This window comes from Phascolarctos cinereus, unplaced genomic scaffold (genome assembly GCF_003287225.1).
Source record: "Phascolarctos cinereus isolate Bilbo 61053 unplaced genomic scaffold, phaCin_HiC Scaffold_1;HRSCAF=81, whole genome shotgun sequence".
Classification (NCBI taxonomy): domain Eukaryota; kingdom Metazoa; phylum Chordata; class Mammalia; order Diprotodontia; family Phascolarctidae; genus Phascolarctos; species Phascolarctos cinereus.
In genome coordinates this window covers 279,523,795-279,545,776 of record NW_027555514.1, presented here as the reverse complement: position 1 = coordinate 279,545,776, position 21,982 = coordinate 279,523,795, and the positions used below count along the sequence as shown (strand labels likewise).

Genomic DNA, 21,982 nt, shown 5'->3' with positions numbered 1-21,982 from the left:
GCCGAGATTCTGCCCTGCAGACTGAAAATACACTCATCTCCCTCTTGCCTTATTTTAATTTACTCCCTTTCCACCCAACAAGGCTCTGACCTGCTTGGAGTCTTTCCTACTCGGTTACAATTGATGCCTTGTCCTTCAGAATTATTGCAGGGGACGGAGCCACTGGGCTAAGTCAGTGTTTAGCTATCAGACATGGCCATAGGGAAGCATTCTTCCCTCATTGAACCATGGGACTGAGTACTGAAGCCCTGGCCTCTCCATAAGTCCATTCTGGGAGGGCGTTCAGTAGTATCAGGTTTTCAGGCCTACTTGGTTTAAGTTGTTGTGATATGAGAAAGCAGGATATCACAGATTTGAATCCTTTTATACCCAGCTTATCTTATAATGAACAACATATCACTTGGTAATGTGCACAGAACTGGATGTGGGATTTCTAGTGTGGTATTATTGGGGCAGAATATAGTGGAATATAGTTTAGGAATGCCTCTTTTGTCTGTCTTTTCAGTGTTGACAATCTCCCCTCGTCTCTCCTGCCTACCAGTCTCTTACTTTTCATACTTTTGCAGGATGATTTTAAAAATTTGATTTTTAATTAAAAAATTATAATTTAAAATTATTACATTTTAACTATTAAAATCAGTCTCATTAGATTTAGATTTAAGAATAATAATTGGATGTAAAAGTTTTAACCAGGTGCTTAGAGTTGAGGCATAAATACTCACAAATAGTTCAGAGAAACAAAGCTAAAATTCTCAACCATTATGGAGTGTAGGAAACATGGTGCTGTATAAAGTGTGTGATAGTTATAGTTCTCCTACTGTTATTTGTGTTACAAATGTAGGCTGATCTTTTTCCAATAAGAGAGAGTGAAGAGTTGCAGAGAAAGCCTTCAGTTTGTAAGGGAGAATGAAGTATCCCTAAAAGATACACAAATTAAACTTCAGGGGAGAAGAGGAGGGATCTCATGTGGAACAGTAGAGGCTTGGCCCTTATCAGGATGGTGGTGAATGGGCAAGAAGAGTGTAACATAGAAGGGGAAGAAGCTGCTTGTCCTCCCAAGAATGATAGAGTAGAACCACTACCCAAGCCTCCCAGGTGAGAAATGATCCTGGAAAGAGCAGAGTGAGAAGAGGAGTGGAAGCCATTAGTGATGCTTTGCTCAGAGACTGTGAAACAACTATTTTTGGACCTGTTAACAGTGATAGAGGGGTTCTCACCATAACCCTGGGAGGTAGGTGTTATTTCCATTTTAAAGTTGAGGAAGTTGAGGCAAACAGTGACTTGCCTAAGGTCATGCAGCTACTAAGGGTCTGAGGCTGCATTTAAACTCAGGTCTTCCTAACTCTAGGGCTGGTGCTCTATCCATTAGACCACCTAGCTGAACCAGATGCCAAAAAGAACAATGAATATGGGAAATGAAGAGGAGTGTAATGAGGTGGTGTCTAAGAATGGAGTTTGGATTTCTGGGCTACAGCTTACGATATAGGGATGTTAGATTTGTGGCTAGAGAAGGAATATACCCAATAAAGACTAGTTTGAATATAGCTTTCAGATATCTTACAAATTTAATCAAAAGGGCTTTAAACAAAAGTACAGGGTTAGGCAGAAGACTACATATCTATATCTATATATCTATATATCTATATCTATATCTATATCTATATCTATATCTATATCTATATCTATATCTATATCTATATCTATATCTATATCTATATCTATATTTATATATCTCCAAGTTGGATGCCATAGAGAAGAGCAGCAAAGAAGGAAGATTCGCAACTGAGACAGCCAGAAATTGGCAGAAGACAAAATCCAAGAAGAGAGCTACTAGCAAAACTCATCATGTCAGATTTTGTACACAGATGCCCAAAGTTTAAGAAACAAAGAGAGTAGGAGGTCATGATGCAAGTAGATCAATTTTGATCTCCTAGGCCCGGGCTTCTTACACTTTTTGCACTGGTGACCCTTTTCTTAGCACTGACTGCTGTTGTGTGCCCTGAGGGCATGCACAGTGCAAAGTGTTTTTTACTGTTGCCAAATTTTTCACTACCCCATATGAAGTTAAGACACGGAGTTTAAGAAGCACTGCGATTGTCACGTAGACTTGTCAGGATGAAACCCACGACTGGAGAATATGCCTCTGTCAAGAGAAAAAGGGTAGGTAAAAAGGGAGTAGGGGAACATTGTATATTTATAAAGTATAGTTGTCAGGAAATCCAGGAACTAAGGATAGGGGGACAGACTGGACAGTATTTGGGTAAAGGTCAAAGGAGACAGACACAGAGAGGGTGATTTTTTCTTTGTAGCATACGATAGACCATCTGGACAGAAAGAGGAAATAGATGAGGAATTTGGGGAAAAGATCACAACCTTGGCACAGAGGAATGAAGGATGATTGAGTAATGATGGAGAACTAGAGTTATCCTGACATCTGCTAGAGCTCTCAAAAGCAGAGTAGCTAATAACTTAGTGAGAATTTCATCTGGCAAAAGCTGGGGGAACCAATAAAGAGAAATTTTATTCTTTATCTCATTCTCATCAACAAGGGAAACCTGGTTGATGGCATGGAAATGATGGAAACTTTGGGGGCAAGAGGTCACTCCAACCTTAAGTTAATGATGGAGGAAAGGAAATTTAGAGTTTAACATACACCCTAGATTTTGGGGAAGCAGATTCCTGTGGAGAAAGATAGGACTCCTATGGATTGAAATGCTTCTGAATCAAGATGCCACAGGGTTGGAGGGATGGGAGTTAGTTACTTAAGAATGAAATCCTGAAGACATGAAGGGAAACAATTTCAGCGAGGAGGGAAAAAATGGTATTTGTCTGAAGTGATCAACATGAATGCCTGGGAAACTTGCCAACCAACTTAAAGTTAAAAAAAAGTGTATAGAATGTAGAATCAAGGTAACAGAGGCGAATACGAGTAGACGCAGTCTTGTAAAAATAGTTTTGGCAGTGCTAAAAGTTCAGAATAGGTTGAAACTGGTAAGGAAAGCTAAGGACAACAAAAAGGAGTTTTTTGAGTTATGTTTGTGGAGAAACTGATAAGAAAAGAGATAAGACTTTCTCATGGGGTAGATGGGACAGTGATAACTGACCGCAGAAAAGAAACAGCCCTCCATCTTCATTTTGTTTTTTGTTTTCTCTCTAAAGGAGAATGACCTTTACACTGGCAATGATAAGATAAAAATGACTGACAGGCATTTGTTACCTAAGATAAAAAGGTGCCAAGAAGGGAGCACTCTGCTAACCTTTATGAATTCAAACCTTCTGCTCCAGATGGACTGTCGTCCCATATCCTGAACGGATTGGCAGATGTGGTTGTCGAGCTATTGTCAATGATATTTGAGGTATCATGGAGAATGGGAGAGGTGCCACAGGGTTGGAGAAAGGCAGATGTCCCAATTTTCAAAAAAGGGAAGAGAGCAGAGTGTGTACTCAAGGCCTTTGAGCTTGACTTTGATTCTCTGGAAAGATTCTAGAAGACTCACTAATGCGGTCATTGGTGATTATTGGGAAAGGAAAAGGGGGATTCCAAGACCAGGCCGTGTTAGCCTGACTTCATTTCCTCTTTTGACAGGGTGACTAAACTAGTAGTTGAGAGGAATGTTGTGGATATCCTTTGCCTCAATTTTAGCCCAGCTTTGAGATGAAGTATATATGATACTATTCTGGTGGAGAAGAGAGGTGGAGATCTGAAATGGTTAGATGGCTACACATGAGGAGTTAGCTGTTCAGCGTCAGCGTAGCAGGAGGTCTCCGGCGGAGTGCCCCAGAGTCTGCGCCGTTTAACATTTTAATCAGTGATTTAGATGAAGGTAGGGATGGTATGCTCATGACATTTGCATACAGCCCAGAGTTGGGAGAGACAGTTAAAACAGGACCTGCCGAAGGATTCAGAAGGATCTGGACTTGTTAAAGCGTTAGACCAAATCTGATTCAGTAGGCATAAGTGTAGAATCTTGCACTTCAGAGAAACACGGCCAGGCAGCACTTCCTCTGAAAAAGATCTTTTCTTTTTAGTGCATTGTAAATTCAGTGCAAGTCAAGGTGTGATGTGGCCGTTGGAAAAGCTGATGAGATCTTGGACTGTATTAAAGGGTGCACAGACGGTGTGTGCGGATAGCGTGCTGATGGTCACCTTGTTATGTTTTGCTCTCAATAGACCTCATCAGGATTATTGTGTTCAGTTCTGGGCGCCATGGCTTAAGAAGGACATTGATATATGGGAGCATTGTTGAGGTATAAAATGGATAGTTTTGGTTATTTTAAATTTAATATTTCTTGTATAACTAAAATCAGTGTAGCCAAGAATAGAAGGAAAGCAGAAAATTGGAGCAAAACTTTGATAGACAGTTTCTCAGATAGTATATGATTGTGTTGGAATACTGCTGTGATAGAAGAAATGCTGAGCTGGTTGATTTGGAAAACCATGGAAAGACTTGGACATATTGTGAAGGAAGATACTGTCTACTTCCAGAGAAAGAAATGAGAAATAGAAATATGCACAGTGTGGCCTTACATATATGTATATGTGTATATATGTGTGTGTATTTATAGATATCTATGTATGTACCTATCTATGTATGTATATATGACTCTCCATGTTTAATTGTGGGGTGGGGGAGGAGAGGGAGAAAAAAATAAAGTAAAACGTGCACAGCAGAGAACAAAAGAAAACCTGGAAGGAAGCACAGAAAAGCTGGGTAGCTTTGAAAACAATGTGTAGTATTTATTTCAAAGATTTTCTTGAAATAGAAATTTATTGTTTTATTTTGAATCCTCTCATGTTCTGCTGTGTACATGGAAGTGTTCTTTTTTTCCCCCTTTTTTGTTTTATATTTAAATTTAAAATGAATTAGAAAACGTACACACACACATACGTGACATTGACAAAATGGAGGATAACCAGGATGATGAAGGCCTAGACTCCTGTGTCATCTGAAGAAGAGAAGTTTTGGGGGGCATCCTGTGGGGGAGGAGGTAGAGCTGTTTGGTTGGGCCTCTGAAGGCAGAAGCAGGACCGGTGAGTAGGCTGAAGTTGTAAAGAAGCCAGTTTGGCCTTGAAGTTAGGAACAGCTTTCTCCAACTAGAGTGGGAGCTGTCCAGAAGTGAGGTGAGCTGCCTCAGCAGGTCGTGGGCTCCCTCTCCTTGCAGCTTTTCAGACAGACATTGGGGGACCATTTGTCAGGTGTGTGCTAGTGAGGATCCCTTTCATATATGGCTTGAACTGGATGGCTGGATGTCCCTTCCAACTCTCATATGCTGTGATTCTAGCCTGTAGAAGTCATATCCCTGCTGGGAGATTGGAGTGATGAGGTGGTGCCGTGGATAGAGGGTTGGGACTTGGAATTCTAGATGACCTGAGTTGAGATCCTGTTTCAGAGATTTATGTAGCTGTGTGACCCTGGGTAAGTCACTAAATTGAGCCCCTTCCTCATAGGGTTGTTGTGAGGATCAAATGAGCTAGTTTTATTTTCTTAAAGAGAAATTTCATTAATAACAGAATCGGCTGTCCCCTATATTTAGGAGGAACCTCTTTATGTGTCTCAGAGCATACTCTGCCAGCTTGCCCTGAAGTCCTTGAAATGTCACTTTAAAGGAGGTTCTTTCTAGATTAATTACTCAAGGTCACTGAGAGTAAGTGAGGTAGAAATAAGCCACAAATCTTGTGGTCCCCGACTTAGTTCTTTTGGTCTCTGTGCTACTTGTTCTCCTTGTGAAGGTGAGAGTGTTCTCCAGTGAATAGCAGAGAGGATCTGATTTACTGAGTCATTAGAAGGGCTCTCCCTTTGGGCCTGGCTTGGAGAAGAGCATGTCATAATCCCTGTCTTTTCATTTGCTTATTCACCTTTGGCAGGGGAGAGATGATCGAGTTTTCTGCAAACTGGCCTGGGTGGGACATTCCAGTTGCTTTAAAGCTCAATGGATGTCTCCATTTCTTGGGATGAGGGACAGGCAGAGGGGATGAGATGAAATGACTAGTTTTGGGTGGGGGTGAGTGGAGAGTGCCCTGTGGGAAGGAGGACATTTCACCACTGCATTTCCTTAGTCATAGGACTCTGAATCTGAAGTACCTAAATTTAGCTTGAGTTCCTGTTGAAAGCATCATTTTTTTTTCTTAGGAGAACGGAAAACCTTTTTGTGTATCCTGCTCCATGAGGCCAATAGGGAAGCAGGAGGAGGTGAGGTTGCTATGGAGATGGGAGCTGTGTGCAAGGGGAGAGCAGCAGGGTTTAGAATTCCAGGAAGGAAGAGGGAGTGATGTCATCAGATTCCATGGACCAGCCCAGGAACCCCTGTGAGGTTGGTGGGGAGTTGGGTGTGTGTGGGGGGGTGGTGGTGGTGGTGCAAGACGGGGGGACCAGGAGAATTCAGGCTTAGGAATTTTAGTTGAAGCAAAAAAGGTCGGTTGCATAGTATTGTGCTCATCTGCAGTGCTGCCTGGTTTTTTTTTTTCCTACCTGAAAATAATTCTGTTTCTTTGCTTAATAACAATGTAAATTTATATCTAAGATACCTCTCTGTGTCTGTTTCTTGTGTGTGGGCATGTGTGAGTATGTTTTGGTTATCGTTGCCTTTGTAGAGTGGTTGTCAGGATTCTGTATTAGGGTGCTTCAGAAATCCCTTTTTGTGATGATGCTGTCTTTGCATATGTTATCTGTGCAAATGAAACAAGCTTGTTAGGAAAACACTCAGGTACCACCATACCACTGCCTTGGAAATTGAAACAGTTTTCCTCCCAGCAGAAATGTAACCGATAATCCTGCATCAGTGTATGTGTGTGGGGGAGGGGGGGTGAGAGAGAGAAAGAAGATTGAGGGTGGAGAGAGCGCATCTGCTCTTGTACATATATGGGGTAGCTAGAAAGGAATGAAATGGATTTCCTAAGTGAGTGTGCTACAATGCATTTATCCAAATGAATACTGGCTTTGCAGAGGGCTGGGTGATTGTGTTACTGATCAACTGATATTGCCATTATTGCTCACAACATTCTGGAATTGCCTTCAACACCGGTCTGTGAGCCAGACAGGGAAACCAGTCTCACTACTTTACAGTTATACCGCGCAGTTTTGACCTCAGACAATGTGACCCACTTTGATCCACCCGTCAGACTCATTGAATTGGGCAGTTTCCCCAAAATCAGATCCACTGGTTTGCTGCCTTTAAATGTTAGAAAGAATATGCTACTGCTTCTGAAGGCATTTCATTCAAAAGAATTCCACCCCTGTGTTTTGAGCAATGGCAGCGTGAATAAACGGACTCTTCCGAGAGGATGGCTTTTGATGGCGACAGCACTCGTTTGGATGTATTAATCCTGGTACCTTAAAAAAAGGTAATATCATCTTACGCTAACTCTTTATATTTGTAAAGGAACATGTCTGTTTCACCCCCTAATCCTGTGATGTGCTTAGATGAAGAATTTTTGTCTAGAGGACACACAATTCTTACAGGTTTCTAGATAAAGCTGAGGCCCAGTCTTTGCCTGTAGGCTGTCTCCTCACCTTCTCTCACCTAATTTGGGTGTCTAGCAGGGATCTTGGCACACTGTTTCTTTCTCCCTCTGTATCTTCCTGGAGAGTACTTTCTGCTTGAAAGATGGCAGTAGTTAGGTAGTACTGAAAGACGAAGACTAGTTCAGAGGATTAATGAGCAACTACAGAGATTTAGGTACTGGAGACGTAATGGCCCCATAATGGTGATTCACCTCTGGAAATTTTACAGTTAGCCTCCATAAAATAATAATCCAAATACATTTTGATGTAGTTAAAGGAAACAAGTAAAATACCTAATATGAAAGTCTTTATAACTTAAAAAACCTTGACTTCCCTGGAAGGTCTTACTGCTGCCATTGAACAAGAAGAGGTCCTAGATTCACAAATGTGCATCTTTGCAGACGGCTTCCACTCCTCTTTTCATTCTTGTGTATGTTCATCCACTAATCGACTCTCTCGAAGAGCCAGCTAATGTACCGCAAACTTACATGTAGGTCTTTTTTTCATTTGTGAGTCTCAGGGGACCTCTTGGTCTGTATATTGGCCTACCTGGCCCATGACAGACCCACTTTTTCTTATCAGACATCTCCTCATCAATAGTCTTTATACCTTTCTTGCAAGTCATGTGCAAGTCGTCCTCGGGGAAACAGTCCTCAGCCTGCTTGTGCCCACCATATATCCTTTTGAATCTCCTTTAATTCCTATTTTGGGACATTGTGGTGTTTCAGGATTTGGAACCATATAGTATCATTTCTGGTAGGACATTTGTGTTCAAATGAAGGTCCTTTGCACCAGGTTGGAGCTTGGGATCATTGAAAGTACTGTACACTTTTCCAAGTGGAATTCAGCTCTTTCTGTTATTCCTCCTCCGTTTTGGGCCCCACTCACTGTGTAACTGCAATGACCTTCCCAGGTAGGTGGGAAAACCCTAATTTGTTAGTTATTGGAAGATTATTGTGAAATGTATTATGATTTCCACCTCTCTCCTCCAGACGAGGAATTGAATGCCAGGGTGGGCATGTGGGGGGTGGGAGAAGGACCATTGATTTTCTCTTGAATAAGGAGTGGAATTGTAGTGGAGTTCAGGGCTGAATGTAGGAATTCTGATGCCTGCTCTTTGTTGCTTGGCTCAGCCTCTCACCAGAGGATTGGAAACATTCGTTGTACTAGAATACAACAGCAGAAGCAGGAAATTGATGAGCTATATACAGCTTGAGACAAGAACAGTGTCAGGCTAGAGAAGCAGGAGCCCTTATGCAATTGAGAAAGTGGACTTTTGCATCCTAAGAAAATTTGATATGTGTAGGAAAAGGGGGGTCCAAGTGCATTCACACATGTATTTATCTCTTAAGAAATAATTCACTGGGTTACTGGAAAAGATTTATGGGAGGATGTGGAAAAGAGTCCCACAAGATAAGAAAAGAAGGCAGGGATGGGGTCCTCTTTGGGCTATTGGAAGCGGCAGTCACATTAATAGGGTCAGAGGGCCATCTAAGTAACAAAGTTTTGAGTGATCAGAAATATAGATATTTTAATACTTCAGATGGCTTTGATTTTGTTAGTATGTTTCTTTCCTTTAGTGACATAAGATGCTCTTGCTCTATAATGTGGGAGAGACTCTGAGAGTTGCTATGACTATAAAATTTAACATCATCCCCATGAGATTCACCTGGTGTTGATTGTCCCTGACCTTAGTGTGCCTGGCACCTGGACGCATGGCCTTGGAGCACAAACTCAGCACCGGTTACCCATTCTGTCTCTTGGGGCACTCAGCATCTCCTTTTATACTGTGGTGAGGCGTCTGAGCAGGACATTAGTGAAGGATTTGTAGATAGACGTCTGAACTTTACCGTAGCCATTTATATAAATGTATCTGCTGGTTATTTGTATGTTTAAAAAAAACCTAAAAACGGTTTAATCTAGTTTGATCTATCTAGTTTGTTGACTGTATTAATAGCTTCCGTTTAGCCATTCAGTGAAGCTGCATGTCATATTCATCAGTGGTGGGCAAATGACTTGATCTTGGTTTCATTGAGAATTGTGTTCTCATTGGAATTGTTTATATAACTGCTAACTTCTCTCAGCACTTGAAAAAAGTGATATTGAGCCTGGAAAAATGATTAATTTTGCCAGCATTTAAACTTTTTTTCTTCCTTTTTAAGTTCTTTTGATCTGCTAAATGTCATATTGAGAACCAGAGTCTTCAGTGAATTGAACCAGTCATTTGTTTGAGCCTCAGTACTGGGTCTGATTTTGCTGATAGTTACCAGCTGGTTCCAGGCTTCCCTTGATCCCATAGTTATGTTGGTCTCTCCATTCTGTAACAGATAAATGTGCTCTGTTTTAGCTGTACTGTAGGAATCATCGATTCAGAACAGAAATGAACCTTTGAGGTCATCTAGTCTGACTCTGTAGTTAGGTTGATTTTTACTGAAGTACTAAACATGAGCCCAAGAGGCAGTATGCAAACCTTATAATCTCTTTAAACCAACATCGTTTATGGCTGACACATTTGGTGGTCCATACTGAATTGAATTTTCCTGTTGTTTATTGAGTACTTGTGATTTACTCAATAACTTCTTTAAAAAAAAGATGGAGAAGTAATACTAAAGGAGTTTAGTCCTTGTTTTTAGGGGGCTTACAAGTCCTCATGGGGAGTTAAGATATACACAAAATATAATTCATCAGTAAGCATTTATTACTTAATAAATAGAAGCTGTAGTATTTGAAAGAAAGGAGGGATCAGTGTGGACTAGAGTTATATAGATGCTTTTATGGAGGAAAGCAAACTTGAGCTGGACTTTTATGAGTAAGCAAGAATTGTGGAAGTGGAACAGAGAGATGGAACAGCTCAAGCAAAGGTGTTACAGAGGGAAGAAGGCTGTGGTTTGCCCATTTGTGAGACTAGCCAGCCTAGAATGGACGATTTTGGGTGGGGGGAAGTAGTGGGAGACGTTAGATAGATGAAAACAGTGAAGTTATAGTTGGGAGGTAGCTATTGACCCCAAGACTGAGGAGTTTGGGCCTATTCCTGTAGGCTGTGGGGAGACATTGATGGAAGGCTGTGACATGAGGAGTGTAGAGCTTAAGAAAGATTCATTTGGCAGTTGTGTGCCAGGATTGATAGGAGGGGGAGACTTAGACAAGGCTATCCCATAGGAGAGGAATTAAATTTGTTTTGCTTGATCCTGGAGGGAAGAACAAGGAGTAATGGGGTAGAGATTTCAGAAAGGTAGATATGGTCAAGCTCCCTCCTACCAATCAATTAGAGCTGACCCAAAATGGGCAGCCTTCAGGGACTTGATTTCAGAGTGAGATTCAGTAAGTGCCTACTCTGTGCTCGGCACTGTGCTAAGTAACAGGATGCAGAGAAGGGGGTAAGCTGCTCCTTGCCGTGAAGTCTCAGCTCCTCGTGGGATGACCATGTGTTAGGCATTCTTGTTCAGGGCAGGCTCAACTAGGTGGCCTCTCACATCCTCCTGGGAGCAACAGTGCTATATAAATGTCATCATTATTGTTGTTGTCAATATTATTACTCTTTCTTCTTATATTCAGTGGAGTTCAGATAGAAACAATTAATAAGCTTTTCTTAAACACCTACTATGAAAGTCCCAGGACAGGCTGTTATCCTGTTACTCTTCTTTTGTATTTAATGTTAAGTGGACTCTTACAGAGATGGACAAAATAATTGTTGTGTAATTGAATAAAAACATTGGGATGTAAGCTCATATTCTGTAGGTTTACTGAAAGCATCTTTAACACTTTAGCACCTTTCCCATACCCCCAAGGTCTTACCCCTCTGAGATTCCCTCTGAGATTATCTTCCGTTCAACTTTGCAATCCTGTCATCAGTGTATATAGACTTAGAGTGGAGGCTTTTGGTGACTGAGAAAGACTGAGGAGAAGATTCAGTAGGACATGCTGGTAATACTTGGAAATGCATCTTGATTTTGTTGAAGCCTTTGTGTAGTAGATTTTGGTCTGATATTGACTTAAAGTATGTTATTAAAATTTATCTAGTATGACCTAAGCATTAAGAGAATGAAATTCAGGTTGGGAAAAATGTGTCTAGTTAGGTTGAACAATATTTAATGTAATTCATAAATGAAGACCATAGGAATGGAAGAAGGGCAATATCTTGAGAAAGGAGAGTACCAAAAGAATTGTAAAGTGGTAAGGATGGCATGGGAGAAGACCTTCAAAATGTACACAAAGAGCTATTTCATTCCATGTACTGATTTGCTCTCTGGGTAGAATGTATTTGTTTCTGGGAAGCTCAGAAGCTAGGAAGGAGTTGGAATTAAAGGAGATTCTCAATGGAACCCCATTTTTTAAACTTAGATTTTCTTTATTATGAACTTAACAGTATTCAGCTGTCCAAAGCAAGAAACCCATGATGATGCTTGCTGACCTCCAGTGAGGCTGTATGATGTGTTTATCACTAAAAAGTTGTCATGTCAAAGCTAGTCAAGGTTAATTTAGATTTGAGCAGGTGAAGATCTCTTGGATTTTAGAGTATTTGAAATATTGAAAGGAACTGGGCATGAAGATGCTTTGGGAAATGTCTGAAACTTTTTTAGGTCACCAGCTTCTGTGATTTGCTGCTGAAAAGCAGGAGATTTCGGCTTCTAGGTTAGGAAGGTGAGACCTAGAAGACCCAGAGACTTATTGTGGCAGGCCTCCACTGGGAGTGGAGCTTAAAAATTTTTCAAGTAGCAAGTTTTATTAATCTACCTTAAACTATCCGTCCCCTCTAGTTTAAACAAATTAAGATTTTTAAAAAATCCCTCAGTGTATATATCTATATAATTTGGCAAAATAAATTTCCACATTTTACATGCCAGAAAATGTATATCTCTTTCTCCATTTTAAGTTCTTCATCTCTGTTTATAGGTGAGTGGGTTGATTCATCTTTTTTTTTTTTTTTTGGACTTGTGGTTTAAAAATTGCTTTGATCAGAGTTCTGAAGTCTTTCAAAGTTGTTTTTCCTCTATTAATGTTTCCATTATGTAAGTTATTCTATTAGTTCTGCTTTCTCCTTTCTGCATCAGTTTATAAAGGTTTCCCTTTCCAGTTTGCTCTGAAGTTGTCTATTTTATCATTTATTATGGCAGAAAAACATTCCATTCCGTTCCGTTCCATTCCGTTCCGTTCCATTCCATTCCGTTCCGTTCCTATGCCACAATTTGTTTAGCCATTCCCCAATCGGAGGATAGTTTAGTTAGTTTCCAGTTTTTGGCTACCACTAAAGGAGCTGCTATAAATATTTTTTTACTTACAAACCTTTTTCCTTTTTCTTTGATTTCTTTGGGCTGTAGACTTAGTTGCGGTGTAGCTTAGTCAAAGGATGTGGACAGTTTGGTGACTTTCTAAGCATAGTCCACATGACTCTCCAGAATGGCAGACCCGCTTCACACCTCCACCACCACTATGCTTATATGCCAGTTTTCCCTCAGTTCCTCCAACCTTTTAATTTTCTCTTTTGTCTGATAAGTGGGAGGTGAAACCCCCAAAGTTTCTTTAATTTGTGTTTCTCTAATAGTGATTTAGAACATTTTTATATGATTGTTGATAGCTTGGATTTCTTCCTTGGAAAATTACTTGTTCATATCTTCGAAAAGGCACAGCCTAGAGATGGAGGGTCATCACTGGGGACCAAGGTACTGGGGATCCTACCTCAGAGGGATACTGCCTGTTAGGAAATTGCTTTGTATGCCTGAAGTTCTATAGAAAAGTAAATAATTATTATTTCTGTAGAAGATTGGCAGTTACCTTTTGAGGGGATCAGGGTTGTATTTTTAAGAGACAGCACTAGGCTGCCTTTTAAAGAGGGTTTTTCTTTTTTTTTTTGATGAGTAATAGAAGGAATCCTGATGGCAGTGGAATCTGACATCTTTACTTTTCCAAATCATTAAAGTTCTTTTTCCTAGTTGACAGTTTGTTGCTTCATGTAATAGGCCTCATCTCGGTGCATGTGCAGCTTAAAGTATTGTCAGCTGCAGACTGAGTGGAGAGCCGTGAGATGTTGCAAGGGGCATGCAGATCCATAAATAAGCAACAGGCCTTCTGTGCGCCAGATACCTGTGTGGCAAACAGATTTATTACTGTTTTCAAATCTGTCATTAATAATACAAATTGGTAAAACATTATTCATTATTGTATGTTTTCTCAGTTAATGGATGCTAATGGTACAATTGCTACTATGTGTTGGAGATCTATAGCTTTTTTAACATTAAGAATCAGTCCTCCTATTTCAAGGCTGGGAACAATCACAGTAGAGATTATCCATGTTGGACTGTGTTTATCTTCTCTCTAGCTATCCACACTGCTGTTAAGCTCAAGTGGCTGAGATGCCTTTTGTTGTCCTTCTTTTCCAGAGCCATATGAGACATGATGGGAACCATGCACAGTGTGAGTTTTCTGCATGTGATAGTGGTGGTAACACAGGCATTCCTTCTCTTTGTCTTTGGCTTCCCAGGGCAGAAGTAGGCTTCTTCAGCGGCAAGGATGGGCACCATACGGCTTGGGGAGCTTGGTTATCTTCAGACTTTCCTTTAATAGCTTGCATGCATGCAAAGGAAAGGGGACATTGGCAGCTGGAGAGAGCAGCTTTTGTATGAGTGCAGCTTCATTATTTAACTTCTTTTGCCTCCTTTCCTTCTCTCTGTTTGATAATTTTGTGGGTGGTTGGAAAATTGCTCTGGGCTTGGCTTGCCTTAGCAGACAAGGCAGATTGTGAAATGAGTCCTGGCTTGGAGAGTCGGGGAGCCCAGGTTCTAGTTCTGATTCTCTCCTCTCCATAGACTGTATGAGCTTTCATACCTGCAATGAATTTTCCTCATCTGCAGCAGGATGGGGCTTACTACAGGACGGATCTCCAAGATCTCTCTGAGAGACTGATTTTTGACATGTGATGAAGCTTGTTTCTCTCTCTTTTTAGAGCCTCTGCCACCAAAATGAAATTCTTTGTTAAGCTAGCTGGTGCATTTTCAGCCCTAAGCACCTAACCTTTTTGCTCGCTGCCTCTTTCAGGCCTCAACAATAGCAAAGCCTGCTAGAAGTAATTGGGAGACAAACTCTTAGCCAGTGCCTGAGAGGCATCAGTAGAAGGAGCCCCTGCTAGTCAGTCAGAAAGCTGAGGTTCAAGGTCATGTTCTTGACCCCTTGAGTCTCAGTCAGCCATCAGTTATTAGGAATTTATGGTGTGCCAGGCACTATGCTAAGCACCAGGGATACAAAGAAAGGCAAAAACACGATCCCTGCTCTCAAGAAGCTCCAATTTTAAGGGAGACCATACCAAAAATTGTGCCTGTAAGATATAGACAATGTGAATAGGACATGATCTCAGAGTGAAGTCACTGGGGCTGGGGAGAAGACAGAGAGTGGACTGGGAATGATCTCATGCAGATTGTGGGATTTGATCTGAATCCAGGAAGCAAAATGAGGAGAGCGCACTCTAGACATGGAGACAACCAGGGGAAAGGCACAGCCAAGAGATGGAGGGTCGTCATCTGTAAAATGGGGCTCTAACCAGAGGAATGCTGCCTGTTAGGAAATTGCTTTGTATGCCTGAAGTTCTGTAGAAATGTAGGTTATTATTATTGCTCTAGAAGACTGGCAAGAAAGGCTTCCCTAAGGGCCTTCCTCTCATAGATTTAATTTCAGTTGTGACTCTAGTGGCTATGATGTAGGATTTGTGATCAGTGTACTACATCACAGCTCTGCTTCTGTACTGAAAAGGAGAACTCTTCGTTGTGGGATCTTCTAAAAATACTGATTTCTATGTAGCAGTCCCTGTGTACCTCACTGGCCGTAGTTGCAGAAAGATGGGTAACTTTTAGTTGGCGTACAGACATATTATTTAATAGAAAATCAGCCAATGGTTGTCACTATACTGGAGACACCTTTTTTTTTAAATATTCTTTTTTTTTTCTTTTGGTGAGGCACTTGGGGTTAAGTGACTTGCCCACAGTCACACAGCTAGTGAGTGTTATATGTCTGAGCCCAGATTTGAACTCAGGTCCTCCTGACTCCAGGGCCGGTGCTCTTGCAGACATCTTTAAAGAGCAATGTATTTTATCCCTATCTCAGAGGTCATCTTCCTTCTACATAGGCCGTGTGGCTTTCTCACCTTGGACCCTGATTTGTGGGCTCTCTTCTTCTCGGCAGACATGGATTATTTCCTGTTGCATAATGGTATTGTGGAGAGGGTCCTGAGCTTGGAGGCAGAGGGCCTCCATGATCCTGGCCTAAAAGAAGGAGTTTGGCTAGATGACCTTCAGTACTACGTCTGGTGATCCTTAGCCCTGTGTCACTGTAGTTTGTACTGTTCCTCTCCCAAAGCCTCCTAGTCTGTACTGCAGTGCTTGTAGGCATGCCGCTCTCGTCTGCTGTCTTTGCCCACCTAGGCCCATCCTCCCGTTGTATTTGAAAGTCTTAACCTTAAGTTAAAATCTTAAATTTTAAGGGATCTCAGAGGTCATCTAATCTAATCTTTATCCGAAGCATGAAACTCTCTGCCACATTGCTCTGTGATCTCAGTTCAGATACTTTCAGGTGATAGGAAACACTCCAGTTTTCCAGGCAGCCTGTCCTGTTTAATTGGCAGGATGTTTTTTGTTTTTTAAAAATAATTAGCGGTCCTTTCCAGTGTTCCTCTGCCTCCTCATTCTAGTGTATCAGTGTCTCCTGTGTCAGGTTTTCAGTCTGAATTTTCACACTGTGTTTTGCGATGAATATTTTGTTCCTCTAGTTCCTCTTCCTATCTCTTGGTTCTCGTGGGTATAGGCTTAACAGTGGAATAGTCAGTCCAACATGTGTTAGTAACCTTTTGTATAGTGTTCCATTTCCTTTCCAGAATGATTGTATGTGTTCGTGTGTCTGCTAGCAGTGCACCGATGTGCCTGATTTTCCACAGCCTCTCCAGCATTTGTCATTTTTCCTTTTTGTTATTTTTGTTACTGTGATGAGTATGAGGAATCTGAATTGCTTTAATTTGCATTTCTCTAATTCGTAGTGATTTGGAGTAATCTTTTCATATGGCCTCAAGATAGCCTGGGTTTCTTTCCTCAAAGATAGTTTATGTTTAATCTGGAGAAGCCAAGCCTGAGAGAGGTATAACAGTCTTCAAGGAGTTGAAGAAATATCAAGGGATTTACCATCTCCTTCTAAATTACCTTGCATTTAATTTGTACATATTTTCAACCTTGATAGGATGTAAAAGTTCCTTAATGGCAAGGACTTAATAATCTTTGTCTTTGTATCTCCAGTGCCTGGTATAGTTCCTGGTGCTTCCTAATGGGCGTGGATCGATTGACTGTTTCTCCTTGGCCTCAGAGGGCAGAACCAGGTGGGAGTGGCAGAGAAACAGATAGTGATTGGATAGAAGGAAAACCTTGCTAACAGTCTGAGCTATCCTAAAGTAGAAGAGGTGCCCTGGAGAGGTAGTGGCTTCCTCCTCTCCGGAGGTCTTCAGCGATAGGTGGGATTCTTACTTGTTGGGAACGTTGTGGGAGCGGTTCTGGGTGAGATGGGAGATGGCCTGGAGGGCCTCGGAGATTCTCTGGTACATTTAAGGGCTCATGTTCCAGCCCTGGAAATGGTAAGTTTCATTGGACCTTCTCCAGGTGCAGAATTGCTGTCAAGATCAGTTCCTCATCAGGGGCCTCACCTCCTTCCTCTATCATTATGCCCTTGCTGCTGTGCTTTAGAGTGAAGGAGGCATAGAAGGTGTAATTCTTGGGGGAGAGGAGACATATAATTAGAAACAACTTTTTCTTTTTTTAACCATTGAAAGTTGTTACATAGTAGGGCAGCAAGTGCCTGGGCTTTCAAAGACTGAAAAAAGCTTTTGGCTTTTGCTGGGAAGTTTAAAGGGACAAATATCCATTCAAGAGGGACTTGAAAAAGGGAAAAGATGAGGAACATTGTTGACTAAGTAAGGGAGAGAGATATTCTTGTTTTAATTCTGAATATGGATGTGTTCAGGACAAACGGAGAGAGAATGCTTATTTTTACTTACTGTAGTATAAATAACTCTGGTTGGTTAGTTCAATTGCTGTATGATGCTAATGAAACCCAAGGCATAGATTTCATCCCAATATAGGTTAATTAGCTTTGCTCTGTTTCTCAGAAAATGCATGTTAGATATTTTGAAATTTGTGACAGTGGCCTCAGAGGGGACCAGGTAAGACATGAGGGCAGGCTTATAGCAGACTTGTTTTCTTGGTTTCTCAGCTGTGTGACTGGGGGCAAGTCACTTCTCTTCTGAGCTGTGGTTTCCTCCCCTATAAAGTGGCAATGATAGTACTTGCCTTATCTACCTCAGAGGCTTATTCTGAAGGAAGTGCTTTGTAAACCTCCCATAGAAATGAGCTGCTGCTGTTGCAGTTATTATCATTATTAATAATAACAATAGCTAGAATTTATAGAGTGATTGAGGGTTTGCTAAGTGCTTTACATGTTATTTCATTGATCCTCACAACCCCACCATGCAGTATGTGCTCTTATTACCCCCATTTGGCAGAGATGAAGGTTAAGATGAGAGCAGTTAAGTGACCTGCCTAGGGTCCCACAGCTGCTAAGTGTCTGAGGCGGGATTCAAACTCGAGTCTCCCTGATTCTCAGGTCAGTCCTCTATCTCTGGTGCCACCTAGCTGCCGTGATGGCAAGGATGTTGAGGATTTTGACTACTGGTAACAGTAGTAGTCATAGGAGTGGAAGTGGAAAAAGAAAAAATAACAATTGTGCACACACATTCAAGACCAATACAACTACTCACTGTTCGTTATAGAAATAAAAGTCAACTTAATTGGAGAGATATTCACTTCTCATAGTTGGTTTGTACTAATACAGTAAAAATGACAATTCGGCCTAAAGTAATGTATCATTTTGGTCATATGCCAATCAAGTTACTAGAACCAGACAACATAATAAAAATTCATTTAGAAGTGTAAAATATCTTGAAGTGCAAGGGAAATAACGACAAAAAGTATGAGTGAAAGAACCTTAGATGTACCAGATTTCAAACTACATTATAAACAACAGTCATCAAAACTTTATTGCTTATAAATCAGAAAAGGACATCAGTGGAACAGCTGAGGTAGTTTTTAACCAAACCAAACCAAACAAACTGAATTGAAAATACTTGCCTACAATTTAATAATCCCAGGAACATAAGGGAGTGAGGGAAGTACTTTCTTTTTGCCAATAACTACTGGGAAAACTGCAAAGTAGAAAGAAACTGAGAATTTAGCAGAAGTTAAGTTTGGCCTGACATCTTATAACATATCATAACTTAAAAATGGATATGTGTTCTGAGCATAAAAGGTCATATCATAAAATTAAAACAGAATTACAGCAATACCTTTGCAGCCATTGTTAGGGAGAAATTTGTAAAAAAAAATTCTTAAACACCAAATAAAAGGAGTGTTTCCATATGTATTGTAGAACAGAAAAAGAGGATTTACACATGAAACTGACTTTTTTCTTTTAAAATATATAATTCAACATGTTAACTTTCAAAGCTTTGCTACTTGTCTGTGATTTTCTCTGGCCTTCTGTGTTCTTCTATCCTTTTTTTTTTTTGGGGGGGGAGACTGGGTCTCCCTCTGTCACCCAGATTAGAAGTGCAGTGGTCACCCATGGGTTAGATCTCGCTGTTGATTGGCATAAAAGCTTTGATCTGTTCTGTTTCCAGCTGGGGCTTGTTTGCCCCTCCTTAAGCTGCTCAGTATCCCCTATCTCCTAGGAACTCTCTATATTAATGCCAGATTATTGTGGACATCCTCTTGACTTTATTCCTACTACAATCCAGAACTCTCCAACTCAAGTAACTATCAGCGTCCCTGGTAGCAAGGACTTATAGGTATGTGGCATCTCTCCCTTCTTCCTTCTTTTCCTCTCTCCCTTCCCCTCCGTCTCCCCGTCCTCCTCTACTCTCCCCTCTCTCCCTTTCCCTTTTCTCCCCTTCCCCCTTCTCCTTTCTTTTCCCCTCCCCCTCCCCCCTTCCTCCTCCATTGGACTGAGGAACCCCTTGTAACAAATATGCATAGTCAAGCAAAACATTCTCACATTGGTCATACTCAGAAATGTATGCCCTACTCTGCACCTTTAGTACATCACCTTTCTATCAGGAGGTGGGTAACGTTACGTATTTCATTGGTTCTCTGAAATTGTGGCTGGACACAGCATCTTTCAAAAGTTTGGGTTTTTTTTAAACAATATTGTTACTATACAAATTTTCACTTCACTCTGTATCATTTCATAAAAATCTTTCCAGATTTCTCTTTGTTATCTTTTTTAAAAAATCGGTTATTACCAATATAATTCTGATGTCTAACATTTCTAGGGAATTGATAGAAATCTATAACATCAAGAACCTATTAGATAAGTGTTCAAATGATATAAATAAAGTGTTCCCAAAAAAGGTTGCAAACTATGAATCGTCACATGAAAAATGCTCCAAATAGTAGTAATAGGTATATAAATTAAACTTTGTACTCTTGGTAGACAGTGAGGGGAAAGGAATTTCAGGTATAGGAATGAAGTGAGCACAGACTCAGGAATGGACATCTATGGGCTAAGTTTAAGGAATCTAGACTCATGTGGCTGTGGTGCAAGGAGGGGTCTGATGAGGAGTGAGGTGAACTGAAGCAGGGGAGAGAGCTGGGCCAGGTAGTCAAGCACTGTGAATGCCAAGGTGAGGAATTCGGATTTTATAGACAGTAGTGAGTCATTGAAGGATTTTGAGAAGGGCTTGTCAGCTTGAGTGAATATGAATGAAACTGGCACAGAGTTTTGTAAGAAGTCCTTATATGTGATAGGTTGGACTAGATAGTCCACGCCTCTTCCAAATTTGATTACATGGTAAATTCCAGGTTCAGGAGACTGGACTCTTGCAGCCATCTGTCCTCACAGTCTGAATTAGCCACATACATTGTCTCCTTCATACTTCAGAAATCTGTAATTTTGTAACCATGGGGTTTTTTTGCCTTACAAATTTTTATACACAATGTAAAACAAAGGAAAGCATAATTTCTAAGCACTTTCTTTAGGCACTGATACATATTGAAATACCATTCAAATGGTAACACTTTAGAGTTCACAAAATGTTCTCGGCAGCAGCCCTGTGAAACAGAGTCTATGAACAGGAGCATTACCATTTCACAGCTCCAGAAATTGAAGTGAGTGGTTATCGGGTTGCTGGGACTTGCACAGCTAGTAGGTGGCAGTGCTTCTTCCTTCTTGTCCTTTGTGAGCTTTCTGAAATATTTAATTCAGTTCAACGCCGTGTTTTGAGCCTCTTCTTCAGTCTGCCTTCCAGCCTCCTTCAGCAAAGTTCCTAGTGATCTCTTTATGGCCAATTCTGATGGCCTTTTCTTAGACCTCATTCCTGACCTCTCTGCTGCAGTGTTGGTCGCTGTTGGTGAAACTCTGCTCCAGGTTATTCTCTGTTTTCATGACCCTGTGCCCTTCTGGTTTTCCTTCTTCCTTTCCAGCTACTCATTCTGTTTTGCTGGATCCTCATCCAGGTCAGTCAGCCTGTCTCTCTCATTTCCTCCGGAAGGCACCTCTTCAAGTGTGGCCTCTAGGTTCCATCATTCACTCTACAAGCATGTACTAAGTGCTTACTATGGTGCCAGGGGCTGTGCTGGGTACTGGAGAGACAAAGAAAAAAAAAGTAGCAAGGCCCTGATGGCAAGGAGCTTACATCCCATCAGACTAGATACCATGAATCTGTTTGTGTGTTCTTGTCATCTCTGCACTTTCTTAGCAAAGCTGACTTGTCTCATTGTACAAGGCAAAGCAACAAAGATGCTCACTAGGTGGTCATTCACCTTGGTCAGGAAGTCAGTTAGCATTTATGGAGTGGCTCTTATTGCCAGGCGTTGTGCTTAGCGTTATGGTGCTATGGTGAATGGGAGGAGCTTACATTTGATAAGGGAGGGCGAGATAAAACATGTCACATGTAAGTGAATACTGAATATTACAGTGATTTCTGGCAAGGACTGTGTTAATAACTGGGGAAAGCCGCAAACACCACCTGAAGGAGGTGGCACTGGAGGTGACCCATAAAAGGAACGTGGGGCAGAAGTCAGAAGGGAGAGTGTTCCACCTGTGAGGGCCAGGCAGCCTTGCAGCCACCAGCCCAGAAGTAGAGGCAGTGCCATGGTGTTTGTGGACCTGTTTGGCTAGAGTGTGAAATGCACGAGGGGAAGTGATATGCACTCAGTCTGGAAAGACAGGCCTGAGGGTTAAATGAGCAAGAGAGGAGTCTGGGTTTTGTAGAGATGTTAGTTGAGTCTGATAGCTGGATGAAGGCACTCAGAGACATAGAGAAGTATCCAGAAGAGAAACATTCTTGGACAGATAGGAAGAGAGAGAACCACAACAGAGCAGTGTCATGAAAACTCGGGGAGGTGAGGACAGCTAGAAAGAGGGGGCAGTCACCAGGCTGTCACATTGTGGCAAGGTACAGG

The 21,982-nt window shown here is 41.3% G+C and overlaps 1 protein-coding gene across 19 annotated transcripts in view; it reads left to right on the top strand.

Annotated features, from left to right (window-relative positions):
• The window catches only part of RBFOX2 (RNA binding fox-1 homolog 2), a 303,671-nt gene that overhangs the window by 60,125 nt on the left and 221,564 nt on the right, over positions 1-21,982 (top strand). For 8 of the 19 annotated variants that reach the window (XM_078147164.1, XM_078147165.1, XM_078147159.1 and 5 more), the window contains exon 1: positions 17,017-17,103. The exons of 9 other annotated variants lie outside the window; for them this stretch is intronic. In XM_078147164.1, coding sequence (XP_078003290.1) covers positions 17,032-17,103 — 72 coding nt within the window. In that variant the 5' untranslated portion in view covers positions 17,017-17,031. Of the gene's footprint in view, positions 1-6,270; positions 6,313-13,876; positions 13,914-17,016; positions 17,104-21,982 lie in introns of those variants that run through there. 2 more of the 19 variants (XM_020982480.2, XM_020982482.2) reach the window with 2 other exon arrangements.